At 35.9% G+C, this 19,667-nt stretch overlaps 1 protein-coding gene across 1 annotated transcript in view; it reads right to left on the reverse strand.

The window, feature by feature from the left end:
• LOC141506250 (uncharacterized) overlaps window positions 1–19,049 on the reverse strand; it is a 64,477-nt gene extending 45,428 nt beyond the window's left edge. The window contains exons 1-4 of the mRNA XM_074212831.1: window positions 18,896–19,049; window positions 16,998–17,566; window positions 16,224–16,244; window positions 13,137–13,193 (exon numbers count right to left, since the gene is read on the reverse strand). Coding sequence (XP_074068932.1) covers window positions 13,137–13,193; window positions 16,224–16,244; window positions 16,998–17,566; window positions 18,896–19,049 — 801 coding nt within the window. The remainder of the gene's footprint in view (window positions 1–13,136; window positions 13,194–16,223; window positions 16,245–16,997; window positions 17,567–18,895) is intronic.
• Between the last annotated feature and the right edge of the window lie 618 nt (window positions 19,050–19,667).

Consider the following 19,667-nt stretch of genomic DNA (forward strand, 5'->3'; position numbering starts at 1 on the left):
ATATTCATAGCAGTCCCATTTGTGGCAGCAAAAAATTGGAAATTGAGTGAATGTCCATCAATTGGGGAATGGCTGAACAAATTGTGGTATATGTATGTTGTGGAACACTATTGTTCTATTAGAAATCAGGAGGGATGGGAATTCAGGGAAACCTGGAAGGATTTGCATGAACTAATGCTGAGCAAGATGAGCAGAACAGCAATATGGAGTGATGATCAACCTTGATGGACTTGCTCATTTCATCAGTGCAACAACCAGGGACAATTTTAGGGTATCTGCGATGGAGAATGCCATTTGTATTCAAAGAAAGAATTGTGGAATTTAAACAAAAACCAAAGACTATTACCTTTAATTTAAATATTTTATTTTTTTCCTTAAGAATGTGATTTCTCTCTCAACATATTCAATTTTGATCAATGTACAAATGGAGTGGTTTTTCATTTCCTTCTCATGTTCATTTTACAAATAAGGAAACTGAGGCAAACAGGTTTAAATGACTTTCCCAGAAGGAAATGTCTATGACCAGATTTGAACTCAGGAAGATGAGTGCTCCTGATTCCAGGCTCAGTCCATGGAAACAATGTAAAGGCTATCAGACTGCCTTCTGTGGGGGGTGCGGGGTGGGGGGAGGAAAGCAAGATTGGTAGAAAATTGTAAAATTCAAAAAACAATAAAAAATATAGTGCAACATTTAAAATTTTAACTTGGGGCAGTTAGGTGGCACAGGGGATAGAGCATTGGCCCTGGAGTCAGGAAGACCTGAGTTCAAATCCAGTCTCAGATACTTAAGAACTATGTGACCCTGGGCAAATACTTAACTCCAAAATAAAATTTTTTTCCTTGTTTCTTAGCATCTTCCTTATCTCTACCACTGACAACTGATGACCAACTGCTACCTGTAGGGAGATGGCTACAGGAGTCCTGGGAATGACAGCCCTGCTTCAGACTACTGGTCCTCCTCTGAGCCTACTTTATTCATTCTTTAATTCATTTTATGACCTATTTTATTAATCACATTTATCCTGTGGAATATTCTGGATTATCATTTTTATTTTATAGATAAAGATATGGCAGGAGAGATGTGAAGAAATATATCCAAGTTCATACTAGAGATATATTTAGAATGGGGCAAAAGGAGTCTGGCTCCAGAGGATGACAGTGAGGTTGACTGCTACTTGTGTATCTATGCCTGGGTCCTCCCCTAACCTGTACAGCCCATTCATTATTGGGTCTTGTTACAATTTGGAAGAGATCAAATGTCTGGATTCTTCTCTGGGCTATCCTTCCTTCAACAGTTTTGCTTTAGGTGAAATTATTCTTAGTTTTAGTTGTGGGTCACATTGGCAATGTGGCTAAATTACAATATGGAAAAAAAGGTTAACAATGAATGTTTAAACACACTCCAACAATCTTTACTTCTCTTCTTTCTTCCTTACTGAGAGCCACTGAACTTGGGGAAGAAATGTGAGACTGATCAGACTGACTTCATTTAAATTTTTACAGAGAGTATATTTTAGTATAGTATAACAATTTAATAAAGTAATATAGTTCAGTTATTTTAATGACAAATTAATCAATTAGAAAACCTTTTTGGTGAAACTACTCTATAGGTTATTTAAAAAAGAAAAAGCATCATTTTCTATGTAGTCAAATGGCATGTGTGCCAAGAAAAGCAATGGTATAGTGATAGAAGTTTAAAGATTAGGGCAGCTAGATGATGTGGATAGGAGTCAGGAGGACTTGAGTTCAAATTTGACCTCAGATTAGCTGTGTGACCTTGAGCAAGTCACTTAACACCATTGCCTTAAATAAATAAAATTAAAAGAAGTTCAAAGATTTAAAAAAATAAATTTGAATTTAAAGAAATTAAACAAATTCCATCTTCTCTTCTACCTACTCCTATTACTAATAAAAAGAAAAGACATCCTTTCATTCCTTCAGAGTCCAAAGTACAATTCCTTTAGGGAACTACGCTAACCTGATAATTCTCATTTTATATTCTCCTTGGTGTTCCCAGGCTCATTCTGTTCTAAGAATTATCATTGAATATCTTGCTTTGTGAATGCTAATCCTTTGTAACAAATATGACTGTGTATATGTATTTACATATGAATATTTGAATGAAGAAAACAAGCACTTATTAAATGCCCATCGAACCAAGCATTGAGCTAATATGATTTCATCCAGGGAGGTAGGAGCTATTATGATTTTCATATTGTATCTGAGGAAAGAGGCTAGCTGACTTGCTCAGGGTCACATAGTTAACAAGGGTAGCTAGATGACTCAGTGGATAGAACACTGACTTTGGATTCAGGAGGCTGGGAGTTCAAATCCAACCTCAGACACTTGACTCTCACTAGCTGTGTGACCTTGGGCAAATCACTTAACCTGGATTCCCTCACATCCAGGGTCATCTCCTGTCATCTTGATTCATGTCTGGTCACTGGACCCAGATGGCTCTGGAGGAAAAAGTAAGGCTGATGACTTAGCACAGTACCCCCCCTCACTCAAATTCAATTCATATGCTTGTCATGGCATCACCTCCCTGTCATGGTCTTCTTTGAAAATGAAGGACAAATAATATTAGCTAGCAAGTGTGTGAGGATGGATTTGGATACAAGCCCTGTACTCTATTCATTATACCACCTACATTGTCAAGAAAAACAAATTCCCCCATTGGCAATGTGGCTAGATTATAGTATGGAAAAAAGGTATTTAAACACCCTACAACAATCTTCTCTCTTTTCCTCACTGAAAGCCACTGAATTGGGGAAGAAATGTGAGAGACTGATCAATCTGACTTTATTTAAATCTTTATAGAGATTTAGTATTTTTTAGTATAGTATAATAATTTAGTAAAGTAATATAATCAAGTATATTTTAATGACAAATAAGGACCATTTAGAGTTAGAAAGAGCCCTATATTTTTATAGATAGAGAAACCGAGATCAGGAGAGTTTAAGCAACTTGCCTAAGATCAAATAAGGTAATGTTTGTAAAACACTTTAGCTTTGCAAATAATAGGTGCTTAATAAATTCTTGTTCACACACAATTCTGGCAGTCAGGGTTTGAACACATATCCTCAACTTTCAATCAGGTCCTCTTTCTCCTGCACCACCTTACTTCAGGAAAAGGACACACGACACAGTTCTAGGGGGGATATATTGAGGATCTCACATATAGAACATTTGCCTGAAAGATTACTTTGAAAATTACTGTATTTCCCCATGCATAAGATGTACTCTTTTCCAAAAATGGTTCAGAAAAGATTTTTGTCCAGTGCTGAATTCAAGTTCAAAATGATCCAGTTTGCAAAAATGAATGGAAATTGTGTTGCTGAACATCAGTTTGGTCCTCCTCCAACTAAGAAAATAATCCGAGACTGGTTACAGGAAGGAAAAAAAAAACTACTGAAGAAGGCCATGAGAGGCAAGTCATATAAATGGCCTGAGTTAGAGTGGGAATTGAAAAGATGGATTGAAAAGCAAAGGGCAAGTGGAATTCCTGTGTCCACAAAGATGGTTCAGCAGGAGGCAAGAAGAAATGCAGTTGAAAAAGAAGGAACTGATTTCAAAGGAAGACACAATTGGAGCTTCAAGTTCATGAAATGGGACCTAAGCATGTGTCCATGCACCAGACTTGCCCAAAAGATGCCTGAAAGCTATGAGCAGAAGATTCTTGAATTTCATGATGAATAAAACTTGAGTTCAATAACTTTATGTAATACATTTTTTTTCAAATTCCTGGCCCCAAAATTAAAGTCTTATTCGTGGGAGCATTATACTTGGGGAAATATGGTACTTTGAATTAAATCATTTACTGCTAGACTCATGAAACTAAGCTAGGGTCCAAATATTAATTCACTTAACAATAAATTGTCTTGCAAAAATGAAAAAAATAAAGTCTACTGAATACTTCTTCACTAGACCTCATGCTTGTAATAATATGTAGAAGCCTTCATTCACAGGGCAATGTGGAGGAAATCATTTCCTTAGCCTTATAAGAAGGTATGAGAAATAGCCTAGAGAAAGACTGGGATTGACTCTAAAACCTAGCACATAATATAAATGGAGGCCCATTAATTTTTGAAAACTATTTGAGAAGCTGTGCTAAAAAGCTTAAAAGTTATGCTAAATTTCATCCCTTTTGATGCATCTTGAACACCTTTTCCTTCCCTCCATTATCCACATAAAAGGTCATAAAAATGGTTTTTGATGAGATAATGAAATATTTTTCTCTGAGAAAAATCAGTATTCACTTATTTAGCAGCTGGAGGTTCACATTTGAACCAGAAGAAATACTTCAATGAGCATTCTCTTTACTGGGATTGTAAACACCCTGAGGAATTCTCAAAGGCCTTAACAATTAATTGACATTTAAGATCACTATAGACTGATTAGTGTGGGGAAGGTTATTATAATGTCAGTATCAGTAACATATTAATCTACCTGTCCTTTCATATCATCATATTAGTTTCCCTGGTTAAAAAATAAATTATGTTTTTGTAATATGTTTAAATATTACATAAATTTTTCATAGACTACGTAAAATTTCATTATCAGACTAGGAAAAGTGTAGTCAAATGTTCAAAAAATCTGAAAGATAAGGTATTTAAAAATAAGTTCTTTTATTGGAAATCAAATGAGTTCAATAGCATTCATTCATTTATTCATTTGTAAATCTGGGCTCCAGGCGATTTGTTTAAGAATTTTCTCACTGATAGAGAATAACTTAACCATGCTAGTAGGAAGAGCAGAGTTGATGAGACCATGAGAGAGAAAAGACTTTTTTGGTCTTTTGGTTTTCAGTTGAGGGAGAGACTGAGACAGAGAGATAGAGAGAGAGACAGAGTACAGAATCTCTTTAAGGAGAGGTCTTGGAAGGGAGAGAGAGACACCAGAAAGAAGTTATAGAGGAGAGAGTGTCTTGAATGTGTATACCCACTAGAAACTTAAGAGAATTTCTCTGGGGCAGACCTGGACTTGCTCTCTGAGTTGAGTTGAAATATCTTGTTCCAATAGAAGAGCTCAGTCATTTTGTGTTTTGTCTGGTATATTAATTATTTTTTGAGTTTCAGTTTGTTTTATTGTTATCTACTAAGTAGACAATTTTGTCTTTCTTGTCTAAGTACACAATTTTTGCAATGGAACATGGCAAGAGAAATGTGTTTTTTTTCCACATTTCTCTATTGTCTGACATATTCTTAGCTTTATAATTTCTCTGACTTCTGTTGGCTATTAGTTTGGATGTGTTTTTTTGCTATTTGTTGCCTATCATTTTTGTGCAACCAGCATTTGTAAGGGAGCTGTTTGTGGGATTCTGAGAGTCTACATAAGGTATATACAAAGCCACATAGTTAATGCTAATTTGCAGTAAGGACTGTCAGAAGACATATCTGACAGAAGAGGGCATAGCAGATCCAGAGTATGACCAGTAGAGAATTACACATTAAACTTCAAATTTCTATTATGTACAGCTTGTTTTTTTTAAATACTAAAGTCAACCTGTAGCTTTCAAAACTGTGTTTTTGTCTGTTTTTTTTTAGCCTTTTGTCTGTTCTCTCCACTAAAAGATAAAATGCCTTGATGGTGGGTGATTGTTTTGTTTTTTGGAGAGTGTAGTACTTCATGATTTGTTACTGAATAGTACAATTGGAAGACTATTAGCATTAAAAAGATGGGTTTTTGTTTCAGAGAAAAACTTGGGAATCATTAAAAGCAATGAACAATTTCTGAAAGGCAACTCAGCTCATTTCTTGGCTCACAGTAAGGAAGAGGCAGGGAACGTATGCAAGCTATATCATTTTTCCTAGCATTCCTGATTGCTGTACAAAAGCTTCCTAGCTTGAAATCTCTGTTCTGTCCCCAGGCATTTTGCCTTTGTCTCAGTCTCTTAGACAATGGTATTCTTGAGAAACTGGTCTTAGATTGGCCTCTGTTTTGTGTTCTCCTGGATCTCAATTTAGAGCCTATCTTTTCTTTTTTTAGTAGAGAATGTTTTCTCTTAGTCTTGGTAGTTGTTCTAATCATTGGCACTTGTTAGCTCTTCTTGTTTTCCTGAAGTGTGGTTGGAAGCCTGTCGGACTGCTGGCTCCATTTTCCCAGCATGGGGCTCCAGGGACTAAAGCACCACAGTGACAGATGATGCAAGCATCCTATTGGAGCAACCCGTCAGATAGAACAAACTTGAACCACGGAGACCTAGGGACTACTCTGAGATATCTTTGGAGCCTTGGGGAATGTAAATTTTGGCTTTAGCAGTGACAGGAATCAGGTCTTTGCAATGTATTACTAGTGAAAAAGCAACATCAAAGAAATTTGTGAATGGAAAAAGTACAGTTAGATAAATTGCAAGAACAAAAGATAACAGACAGCTAGATCATGTGTTCCATTGGTACCCAGTTAGTTTCAAGAGACTGAGAGGAAGGATTCTCTAAATGCATTGGGTGGAATCTGTGAGAGGATTTACACAGATAAGATTCACATAAAATAAGAAAGTTTGAACATGTTGCAACCTGAATCATTGTAGGGAGTGCCTATAGAGGCAGGTATATTAAAGCATTAAATTAGCAAAGCCACTAAGCACCTTTGCATTGCCCTTTTGATAACAATTTTGCTTTTTCAGAAATTGTCAATTCCTTGAATTTTAGTTACAGAGAACTGTTGGCATTGTATTGGCATAAGAGATGGGTTTTTGTTTCATTTACTAAAAGTCAGTTTACTAAATAAACATTTATTACGCACTTATTATGTCACTGGTAAATGTTAAGGACATAAAAAAGAGCAAAAGAGAGTTCCTACCCCCAAGGAACTCACAGTCTAATGGGGTAGACAATATACCAACAATTATGTACAAATAAGTTATTATATACGATAAAACAAGAAGTAAATTGCCAATACAAATGCTTGGAGCTGTAAGATGGAGTGTCTTATTTGAATAACACCAAGGAGGACAGTATCACTGGATCTATGTGGGGGTGGGGGTGGCATTGGTGGAAGATGTAAGGAATAAGGAATAATTTCCCAAAATCATTTATTCAAACAAAAAAGAAATCAGAAAAGTTACACTGATAAGAGTTTACTCGGCAAAATAGAATAAAATGATCTCCCCTGGGAGTGATATCTATATCTATCTATCTATCTATCTATCTATCTATCTATCTATCTATCTATTATATATTTTATATATATATATATATATAGAGAGAGAGAGAGAGACAGACAGACAGACAGACAGACAGACAGAGACAGAGACAGAGACAGAGAGAGAGAGAGAGATTTCACTATCTCATCTAAAGTGAAATTCTCGATAGATAATTGTGTGGTTGAAGAAAGGATTGGGGTCAGAACCAAAATGACAAAGCTAACATGCTCCCAGAGCCTTTCCCTACCAAAGATAAATGAAGTCTCTACTCTGACATTCACACTACAGATCCCACCAAGAAAAAGAGAAGATTTAAAGAAGTTTTCAACTGTAGACATCGTGGAGGATCTTCTGTGAAGGGGGGAAAGGGCAAGTCAAGTCCAGGAGGCAGGAGAGTGGGGAAAACCAGTGGAGGGCTTTTAGGCACAGCAATCCAGGTCTTGACAGCTTAGTAATAATAGAGGTCCTGGCAGCTAGATAGCAAGTCAGCAGGGAGGATCCCAACCCTAAACAAAGTCTGAACCCTGAAAACACCGGGGTAAAAGACAAGACTGGGTTGGGAACAATCCACTGTTAAGTCAGAACTTGGACATAAAGGAGGGAAAAACCCTAAAATCTCTGCAAAGGCAAGGTCTGGACTGCATAGACAACCTTTTTTTTCTTTTTTTGATTTTAACATTTTATTTGTTTTACAATTATATACAATAGTAACACATACCTATAATTTTTTGCAAGGCTCTGAATTCTACAATTTCCCCTCCTTCCCTCCTCCCCAAGGCTGTCTGACCGTCTTAACATTGTTTCTATGCCATACATTGATGTAAATTGAATGTTATAAGAGTAAACATAAGAATAAACATAACCCCCCCCCCCCCGAAGATGGGAAACCTCAAGAATAGAGAGAGAGGAAAAAAAAATGTACTTTAGTCTGTGTTCAGATTTCAATGACTCTGTCTCTGGGGTGAGTTGCTTTCTTTATCATAAATCCACCAGAAAAGTTGCTTCAATATTTTTCCCTCAGTTGCTATTACTAGCTGTACCTCCACTCTATTCCTCCTCACTCTCATTTATTCTATTCTCTCTCTCCTTTCATCCTGACTGTGTCCAAAAGTGTACTGCACCTGAGTACCCTATCCCTCGATCTATGATGATATCTTGATAACAATAGGAGCTTGTCAAGCAATTAAATAATTGAACTGTGATTGATGATACCTGATTAATAATATTAGAGTGCTGAATAACACCAAGGGAAGAGGCACAATGATTTAAAATTTTAGAGAGAATGAAGGGAGAATGTGAATGTGGGGGGAAATTCTATTCAATAGATTTAGCTCAGTGAGGGAATAAAATACATTCCCACTTGGATTTAAAAATCTAAATCTACAGGGACTGGGAAAGGGAAAGATAAGGGAAGAAGGGACTGATAAAAGGGAAGGGAAAGTATAAGTGAAAATAAACTGAAAGTTAAATTTTTAAAAGAAAAGACAAAGGAGAAAAGTAGTAAAATTTTGGTGAGGAGGAATAAGAGAAAAGGAAAGAGATAAATGTAAATGGAGAAAGATAGAATGGAGGGAAATATAGAATTAGTAATCTTTTTTATAGATTTTTCAAGGCAGTGGGGTTAAGTGACTTGCCCAAGGCCACATAGCTAGGTAGTTATTAAGTGTCTGAGACTGGATTTGAACCCAAGTACTCCTGACTCCAAGACTGGTGCTCTATCCACTGCACCACCTAGGTGCACTGGAATTAGTAATCTTAACTGTAAAGTGTGGGAGTTAGTGACTAACAAGGGATAGAAGATGACCATAGTATATAAAAATGGACATTTTTGCTTATAGGAAATGAATTTTTTTTGAACAAATAAGACTAATGTAGTTAAGATTGGAAAGGAAATAACTGAGAAAAAATCTTTGAAGCAAGTTTCTCTGATAAACAACCAATAGATAAATGGTCAAAGGATGTGAATAGGCAGGACTACAAAGAAGAAATTCAAGCTAGCAATATCCATATGAAAAATGCTCTGAGTTACTAATTAATAGAAAGATGCTAATTAAAACAATGATGACATTCCTCTTCACACCTATCAGACTGGCAAAGATTTCAAAAGAGGAAACTGGCAAATGTTGGAGAAACAAAAAGAAAACAGGCATACTGATTCACAGATAGTGGAGTTATGATTTGGTCCTGTTCTTCTGGAAAGTGAATTGGAATTATACCCCTAAAGTCACTAACATGTCTCTACTCCCTGACCTAATTATAATATTTCTAGGCCTATACCCCCAAAAGATCAGACACAAAGGAAAATGACCCACATATAAAAATATTCATAGTAGCGCTTTCATAGTAGCTACACACTGGAAACTAAGGAAGTACCCGCCTATTCAGAGAACGCCTATTCAGAGAACGTAATAGAATATGTTTGTGCCATAAGAAATAATGAAATGGATAATTTTATTTATTTGGCTGTTTTTTTTTTTGGCAAGGCAGTGGGGTTAAGTGGCTTGCCCAAGGCCACACAGCTAGGCAATTATTAAGTGTCTGAGGCCAGATTTGAACCCAGGTACTCCTGACTCCAGGGGCCAGTGCTCTATCCACTGTGCCACCTAGCTACCCTGAAATGGACAATTTTAGAAAAGGCTTGGAAGACCTCTATGAATTGATGCAGAGTGAAGTGAACAAAGCTAGGAGAACAATTTAAAGACAATAGCTCTATAAAGAAAGACAGCTTCAAAAAATGTTAGAACTCAGATAAATGTTAAGCTATGAGTCCTGAGACTGAAGAAGCATGCTATATTCTTCTTGCTAGAAAGAAATGGATTTAAAATTCAGAATGAGAACCTCCTTTTTGTGCATAGCCAGTGTGGGGATTTGTTTTATTGAGCAATACATATTTAAGAGGATTTTATTTGTATTTTTAATACTTCACTTAGGGTGGAGAAATGGGAGGGAGAGGTAATAAATTTATGTAATAAGTACATAAAATAGACAAAAGAATTTCACTTGTAAAAGCCTACCTATTTCTTTTTTTCATACCTCACCAATGGTGCCCTTAATATGATGATTCTCAGGAAAAAACTGGTTCTTATGGAGGTTTTGTAAAAAAGGAAAAAGAATAATTAATTTTGCCTCAATCAGCACTTTTTATGATAATATTTGTGATTTTTTGATTGGTATTCTTTTCTTTTTTTATCTATATTGAAAATCAATACCTTAATGACCTCAAAATTGTATTGCCTCCAGAATGGATGACTTCTGTCCTGTTTCAGATCTCATTTTCATATTTATTTTCTTTAGTCCCTTCTACGTCCTATGAGACATAATAAGGATTGTGATTTTAGTATTCAAGTGCAGTGTTCCTGTTATTACTGATAGAGAAAAAAGTTAAAGAAATCTAGACAAATCTTTTCCATTATTGGACTGCTTTTGATCCAATTTTGAGGTTGCTAAGGGACTGATTAAAAGGGAGTGAATACCAAAAGTGAAGGAAAAAATTTAGGTGCTGTTATGTACCAAAGGTGAGTGAGAAAAAAATCTATAACTACTACATATTTATACTTTCCCCTTTCTACAAAATGTTTGCAAGAATCATCTGCTCTGGCTTTGAGGATATACTTCAAGGGATGAAAGTTTGAAAAGTCAATAGACAGACATGCATAATCAGTATTCTATAGTCTGAGACCACAACTTTGCAGTCATGAAGTCTAGAGAATATGAGTCTGCTGTTCTGATTGTTGTTGACTATTAAAAAAACTTATGATTCAGGAAAACAAAATACTGCCTTGAAGGATCATAGGATTATGGAACTAGAATTAGAAGGCACCACATAAGTCATTTGGTCTTAAACCTTAATTTCACAGATGAAAAAGCTGAAGCCTAAGGAGGTTAAGTTTAACCAAGATCCTACATGTAACAATCATCAAAGCTGAAATTTGAAACCAGGTTCTTTGACTCCAGGGCTAGTACTCACCTTACTCTATCATAAAGGTATTTCTCATTCATGTATCAAAATCATGTGAGCTTTTGAAAAAAATGTAACAACAATGAAGACCTCAATCAATTATCCTCTGATTATTAACCTGGAGAGAGGCTTAAAACAGAGGAAGAGAGCTTTATATATCAAAAGTGTTTGCTTTTATCATGGAGAATGTACAATTCGATGACCAAATAGAAACATGTCCTACAAATGGTAAGGTTCTTTACATGCTCCTGTTTGCAGATAACATTTGAATGACTATCAATCACAAAAACATGATACATTTTCCTAAATATGATATATAATAGCTAAAAAAAGTGTGACCTAACTGTCCACAATGAAAAAACCAAGTAGATGAAGAATACCTATTCTATGGTTTACAGTTGGATGGATAGTTCATAATCTTGGTCCATGAGTACATTGAACTTGAACAGATGCTAGGAATACTTAATGAACTGAATGGAATGGAAGAACAAGCTATATTGCCATTGGAAAATTGCTTTTTGTTATTAATAATACCAAATATCTCCCTCAAAGAAAGATCCATCATTTTAAAATCAATGTTATTGCAATGATAGTATGTAATTGGGAGTTATAGAATGTGATAGTACCTGAGGAATTATAATTTTAGATCACCCAAAGGATAATGAAGAGGTTCAGGATGTAAATGAGCAAATTGTAACATATTACTATCAAGGACTTATTCCAAGAGAAAGGTAGTAAAGAATGTCATCAGTGATTACAGTTAAGGGAGATCAGCAGGTCACATATAGGTAACCTGCTATAAAGAGATTGGGAAGGCCTTCATGAATACTGGGAAGAATTCCTATGAAGGATTTTTGGAAGAAAATGGATAAAAGTTACATGGGATATGCTGAGATTTGCAGGATTGGAGAGAGTACTCACATCAATAAGAACACAGATTCATAGAAGAATCCAAGTATTACATGTAACCAGGGCCAAGAATTCATCATCCAATAGTCAGCCTCTTTTGTACTCACCTAGGCTTAGAAAGAAGTTGAGTGTGTAGCTGGAATTGTACCACAAAGCCTTTCTAAAAAAGGTGGATCTTATCAGGGCTTGGGCTTTGTTGACTTACCTTTCAGGATCCTAGGGTCACCCTTACAGCAAGATGAAGCAATGGAATACAATATGTAGAGGAAGGAAACATTGGTGTCAAAACAATAAGTTTTTATATCAGGAGATAACTTGGCATTATTGAAAGTGTTGTGTACTTTATCCAATATAATCCAAAAAATTATCATATTATAGATTAAGAACTAGAAGGAATCTTAGAAGTCACTGAATTTACCCATCTCATTTTACAGATGAAGAAGCAGAGGCACAGAGAAGTTAAGTGACGATCAATATTCATATCTTCTTGGCCCTAAATCTAGTACTCTATCCACTCCAAGCTGCCTCATCAAGGTACTTTTAACTCCTGAAAATTGAACCTGAAGGGGAACAATCTACCACTCAACCACCCATGCTCTCTTCTTCCCCATCAATTATGGGTCTGGTTTATTATTCTTCTGAAGTGACTATAGTGTATAATACTCTAAAATGCTTGCAGGTACCTGAAAAGTTATTATTCTAAGCATTTTAAATATTCCTCTCAGATATAATTTACAATTCAGAGATAAATTTCAACTGAATGCCTTTTTTAATGCTCACAAAAATCAAATTAGTGGAGCTTCCTGAAAGTAATAGTGCACCTAAACTTTGTCCTTTCCATACAGTACAAAAATGAAATGGAGGTTCAGCAAACCTGCTTGATTCTTATTGATGTAGGTAATTCAATTCAGGGCAAAAAATTTACCTGGGGAACATGTGTCCATCCTAACTGGATGTTTAGTTTGGATAATTGTTCTGTATTCCTTCACTTTGTATAGTGTTTTTCCCTAGTAATAATATCTATTAATTACTAATAATGACCATCCAAGAGGAACTAGTTTAATTAGACTTATTTACAACACAAAAACAGAATGAAAAACACAAAAAGTTAAAATTACTTACTGCAGGGCAGGGAAAGCCTCTTCCCCCTTTCTCACACAAGCATGCAGAGGTTTGCAGGCACTGAAAAAAACCCATCCACTGTCAATTAGGATATTTATTTGGAATTGGTAAGGAGAAAATAAAAGAACAATAATAACATAGAATCTGTAAACAAGAGAAAAGTCTTTTTAAAAAGTTAGCTATAAGTTAAAGGGAATTAATGAAGAAAATCAGTAAGTACATTTAAAAATTTCAGGAACTACAAGAAAAAAAGAAATTTAATTTGTTGCAGCTCTGTTTAGCAAAAGAATGAATTGAGAAAGGTCACTCTCAGAAAGTTGTCTGTAAACTGGCTGCTTCAAAAGAGAACTATTTTCTGTCACCATGTTAATTAGACAACATGTTTAGTTCAATATTTATGTTGAAAACAATTATTTTAAAAATTAAAGGAGAAAATAAGTTTGATTATAGCTTGTAAAATAATGGAAATATTTTTTAAAGTTTCTTTTTGATCTGGTCCTTCAATTTCATCAGGATTGGGTACGCCTGGTGTGGAAACTCCCTCTGCTGTTGCCTCAAACATTTATTTTCAAGAGTGCTGCCTGAAAGGATTGAGAGGTTTAGTGACTATTTCTAGGGTCATTAGGTTAGAGGTAGACCATGAATATAAGATGTTTCTGACAATAAGATCAGGCCTTTATTTACTATGTAACCTTATTCTAGGTTTGATTGTTAGAGATCAAAAATTGTCATCAATAAGAGAATAACCAATAAATATGCATTTATTTTTTGCCTACTGCATGCCAGACTCAGAGCTGGATGATGTAGGTATAAAGAAAAAAAGGGGGGCAGCTAAGTGGCACAGTGGATAAAGCATTGGCCCTGGAGTCAGGAGTACCTGGGTTCAAATCCGACCTCAGACACTTAACAATTACCTAGCTGTGTGGCCTTGGGCAAGCCACTTAACCCCGTTTGCCTTGCAAAAAGAAAAAAAGGAACTTGCAAGGTAAAGAAGAGACATGTATATAGAGCTAGGAATATATACAAAATAAATACAAGATAATTTGGGGAGAGAAGCAGGTGTATACTGGAGACAGTTTATACTGGTTTGAGAGAGTCAATGGTTAAATTTTTAGTATGATCATTTATTACTTGATAATTGGCAAATGCTACAAATACTAAAAACCACACAGGCATCTGTAGGGTGAGATGGCAGATGAATGGAAACTCTGAAAGAAATAAGCAGATAGAGTTCCAGACTAAACAAAGTTCTCCTAAGAGATGGGGGGGTCAACTAAGCCAATGAATAAACTAATCTGGAACCAATGACCTGAAGCTTTCACCAACAAAATATTAATTAAAAAGTTGGCTTATATTTTCCATGAACTGGTTGTTATCAGCACACTTCTGGAGATAGGGTTCTAGAAGAAAGGAAGGATGATCAGGAAAAGTTTTATGTAGAAGGTAACACTTAAGCTAAGTCTTGAAGGAAACTTAAGATTCCAAATGGATTTGGAAAGCCAGGTTGGGTCCGGTGTGGACTTTAGATACTAAATGAGAAGTTTTTTATATTTATATTTTATCTGTAGCAAGGTGGTGCAGGGTAAAATGTAGGCCTGGAGAAAGAAAGTCATTCCATCATTTTCAGTTGTATCTGATTCTTTGTGATCCCATTTGGAATTTTCCTTGGCAAAGATCCTGTGTATGAGTGTCTGAGGTCAGATTTGAACTCAGGAATAGAAGTCTTTTGATTTTAGAGCCAGCATATTCACTGCTCCACCTAGCTGCCCATAGGTAGTTGTGTAAGGCAGGAATAAGGAAGACCTAAGTTCAAACTCAGCCTTGAATTTACTAGCTTGACCTCAGGCAAATCACTTTACTTCTGTTTGCCTCAGTTTCCTCATCTGTAAAATGGAAATAACAATAATACTTACCTATTAGGTAAGATTTTTGTGAGGATCAAGTGAGAGAATAATTGTAAATCCCTTGGTAGGAAATGTAAATTGTAAATCGCTTATATGGCAAATTCTTTGTAAATGTTTGTTATTATTATTTTAAAGAAAACAGGGAGCCAGTCATCAAGTAAGGGAATGACATGGTCAGTCAGATTCATATTTTGGGATACTACTTTGGCAATTATGAAGGAAAAATTGGAAACAGAAGAAACAAAGTAGTGAGATCAATTAGAAAACCATCAATAGCTCAAAGAGGAGAAGTGTGAGAGCACAGTGGGCAAATTATTGGGGCTTGAGGAAGACAAGTTCAAATCTGGCCTCAAATACTTAGTATGTCACCCTGAGCAAGTCACTTCAGCCTATTTACCTCAGTTTCCTTATCTATAAAATGAGTTGCTGAAGGCAGTGGCAAATCATTGCAGTATCACTGCCAAGAAAACCCCAAATAGGGTCATGGAGAGTTAGATATGGCTTAACTAACAACAAAAGCAAAGAGATAATGAGATTCCAGGGAACACAGAGAAAGAATCAGTTTTGAGATATGTTGAAAATGTGGGAGTGACAAGAACTGGCAACTGAATAGATAAATAGGACACAGGAAAATAATGAATTATGGATAATGCTGAGGTTGCAAACTGATATTGTGGAAGGAAGAAGAAAATTTAGGAAAGGTGTAGGTTTAAAGGGAAAGATAATGTGCTCTGTTTTGGACATGGTGAGTATGAGAAGCCTAAAGAACATCAAGTTTGAAATGTTCATTGAAAGTTGGTGATATGGACTGGAATTCACAAACAGTCCATTTTGCAGGTATAATTGGAGAAGCTTTAGTAGAATGGAATTGTAAATCTGGAAGTCTTTCTCCCCATTTTACAGATGAGATGATTGAAGACAAGAATAGAAGTAACTAACATGAGGTTATGATTAGTTTATAGGCAGAAACAGAGCTATAAGCTCCTGACTCCTAATGAATAAATTGCCTTTTCTACTATACCAACAAAAAACCAAAATATAGAGAAATTGCAATAATAGGAAAAGCTAAACATTTATACAATGGCTTAAAGGTTTGCAAAGCATTATGTATACACAATTTCTCATGTAATGAAATGTGAATAAACAATGACTATTTTCCAAGTTTACATAAACAAGTAATGCTTACCTTTTCCTCTGTTAGTTCTTTCTGTGAATATAAAAAAATGAAACAAAAATTTTAAAATAATGGGTCACAAGAGAAAAATGCACCCTATTAAGAAGATTATAAAACTAAAAATGTGGTCTCTGCCTTCTGCTAAAATAATAACTGACATTGTTCTCAACTGGCAAGCAATAGGGTAAAATTAACATAGTTTTTATCTTTGAAGGAATATCTCATCAGCTTTGTATCTCATGAGTGCATTATCACACAGGCATCTGTAGGGTGAGATGGCAGATGAATGGAAACTCTGAAAGAAATAAGCAGATAGAGTTCCAGACTGAACAAAGTTCTCCTAAGAGATGGGGGTCAACTAAGTATATGACCTCTAGTGTTATAAACTAATCTGGAACCAATGACCTGAAGCTTTCACCAACAAAATATTAATTAAAAAGTTGATTTAATTAGCAAAATTTATATAACTATGCTAAGAAATCACAAGGTGACTTTTATTAGTGCAGATATTTATAAACTTTCTTTATGTCATGGACCATTTTGGCAATTTAGGGAAGCCTATATTCCTCAAGAATAAGGTTTTTAAAGGCATAATATAAAACAGGATTACTAAAAAAAGTAATATATAAGAAATTATATTGAAATATAGTTATCAAAATAAAAATAAGTTGATGGACATCATGTTAAAACCCCCTGTGTTGGAGGTTTTCTTTTTTGTTTTTGCTATTTTAATTGGTAAATATATTGAGCAGTGAGATTTGAAAAAAGAATAAGGTTGGTACATACTGTTTTTTTAAGAACCTTCTCCACAACTTCTTTCTCCTGTAGACTAAAGACAACTTGTGAGGTAGGGGCTCTGGCAAAGTGATACAGTATGGCAGTATTGACTGTTTCTTCAGTTACACTGGATAGTCCCACTATGATGAAGACAATGCCTTGATTTTTAGCCTTCCTAGAAGCTGCAGAAATATCTGTGTTTCTTTCACGTTTCACTCCATCTATAAAGAGCACTGCAACCTTGGTGCTACCAGGATTGCTTTCCGTCTTATATAGTCGTGTTAAGTTAGTTATGGCATAAGTCATATGTGCTCCAGGACCAGTGGGTGTGATGGATATAACATGGTTCTGGAAGTCTTCAGGACCCTCCCAGCCGTGGAAGGTCTGCTTCATGAGGACAGTACTGCTATACTGCAGTAAGGACATTTTCCACTGGAGGGTATGCCCAGAAGTGAGTTGTAGACTTTTCATCTTATTCACTGTTTCCAACACAAATTTCTTTTGTTGTTCATGATAATAATTACCCACATCTTCAGAACTATCAAGTAAAAAGGCCATTTCTAGGATGCAATCTTTATCTGTGGAATAATTATTAAACATAATTGTTTAGCTATACCACAAAAATGTATTGATTAAAAAAAGTTCAAAAGTCAATTCCAAAGGGCTGTTTCAGGTCTTGTTAAATGTGAGATACTCTTTCATATGGGGCAGTTAGATAGCATGGGAGATTGAATGCTGATCTTTAAGTCAAGAAGAAAACTCATTTTCCTAAGTTTAAATTTGGCCTCAGACACTTTCTAATTAATCCTGTTTGCCTCCAGTTTCTTCATGTGCAAAATGAACTGGAGGAGGAAATGGCAAAGCACTCCAGAATTTTTGTCAAGAAATCCCCAAATGGGTTTATGAAGTAAGTGTCAAAAGTGACTGAAAAACAACATATTTCATATGGCTGTTTACAAATACACTTTCCTTTTTGGGTTAAGACACAGAAAAATTTTCTGCCTCTGGAAAATTGCTTTAATACAAAGGGAAAAAGCCTTACCATGGGATTGATTTTTCAATTGTAATTGAAACTGTAAAAATATTTTTGTAATTGTACCGAATGTTTCCATTAGATTAACTATTAGTAATTTTTCAGTTGTCTGACCTTTTATGACCCCATTTGTTTTTGTTTTTGTTTTTGTTTTTTGGTAAAGATACTGGAGTTTTTTGTCATCTTCTCCAGCTCATTTTACAGAAGAGGAACTGAGGCAAACAAGGATAATTGACTTGCCCAGGGTTCCACAGCTGGTAAGTGTCTGAGGGGCCAGATATGAACTTAGGAAGATGAGTCTTCCTGATTCCAGCTCATCTAGCCCCCCCACCCCCAATGGGGTGTGAGGTGGTTGCTTGTGAATGTACTCACTTATAATAAGTCCAACACACTCATTTTAATCTTCTATTATTATTAATTAGATGCTGCTGAAGAAATTTAAGTACTAATAGTGTCCTTTAAATTTTGGCATCTTGGAGATCATGCTCCAGCCACACCCCCCCGTTATATCTCTAGTTATTACTATACTTTCCCTACATGTTTTTGCCCCTATCCCTTTTCTATCCTGGACCTTATTTCTAATTTTGACACAATTCGGGATGCAGTGGCTGCACACAGAATTGCCTGTTGAAATCCTTAAGAAAACATTGAGAGAGGTCGGTGGAATAGAGAAGGTAGATTTGATTTCACAGAGACTAAGGGCTCATGAATGGAGTGACACTGGCTTACAGTCATTCTCATATTTAAAACTGCATTCCAAAAAGCAGGCCCCTTTTGTTCAAATATTTTGTGAAGTTGAAAACAAGCACAAGTGATTTCTGAAGTAATTTGCACCAAAGTTCAGAATGAGAATAGATGAAGGAAGCCCACTTACCTTTGTTACTAAAACCAGGGAATTTTTCAACATTATTTGACCATCCTTTAGCTTTTGGTTTCCTAGCTCCATTTCTTTTTCCTGTGCAGACACTCTGGGCTAGAGCCACCTGGCATTCCAGCAACCAGAGAAAGCACCAGGACTTCATGAGCATCACTCAGACCTAAAGATTCCAGAAGGCAGTAATTAGAAAATAACTCCATATTTACAGTACATATCATAGAACTGTGCTGCTTTCAGTTCTTAGTGCTGAGACAATTTTTTAAAATCTTTTAAAAGCTTAATACTTTGGTGCTCATGCTTCATTAAAATAGGGTGATCTACTGGGACCTCTCTACTTTGGGGGTCTTTTGGGGAAAATTTTGACATAAAGGCTATCTTTTTTGGATCACCTCCAAGGACAATCAGTTACAACATTCTCAAAGAAGACCATGACATCAGGGAGAACTATGGCAAGCAAGTGAATTGGATTTGAGTGAGGGGGTACTGTGCTAAGTCACCAACCTCACTTTCTCCTCTGGAGCCATCTGAGTCCAGTGGTCAGATATGAATCAGGATGACTGGAGATGGTCTTGGATGTAAATGACTTGGCTAAACTCACACAACTAGTAAGTGTTAAGAGTCTGAGGCTAGGGGGTAGCTAGGTGGCAGCTAGGTGGTACAGTGGATAGAGCACTGGCCCTGGAGTCAGTAGTACCTGAGTTTAAATCTGACCTCAGACACCTAATAATTACCTAGCTGTGTGGCCTTGGGCAAGTCACTTAACCCTACT

This window comes from Macrotis lagotis, chromosome 1 (genome assembly GCF_037893015.1).
Source record: "Macrotis lagotis isolate mMagLag1 chromosome 1, bilby.v1.9.chrom.fasta, whole genome shotgun sequence".
NCBI classification, from domain to species: Eukaryota; Metazoa; Chordata; class Mammalia; order Peramelemorphia; family Peramelidae; genus Macrotis; species Macrotis lagotis.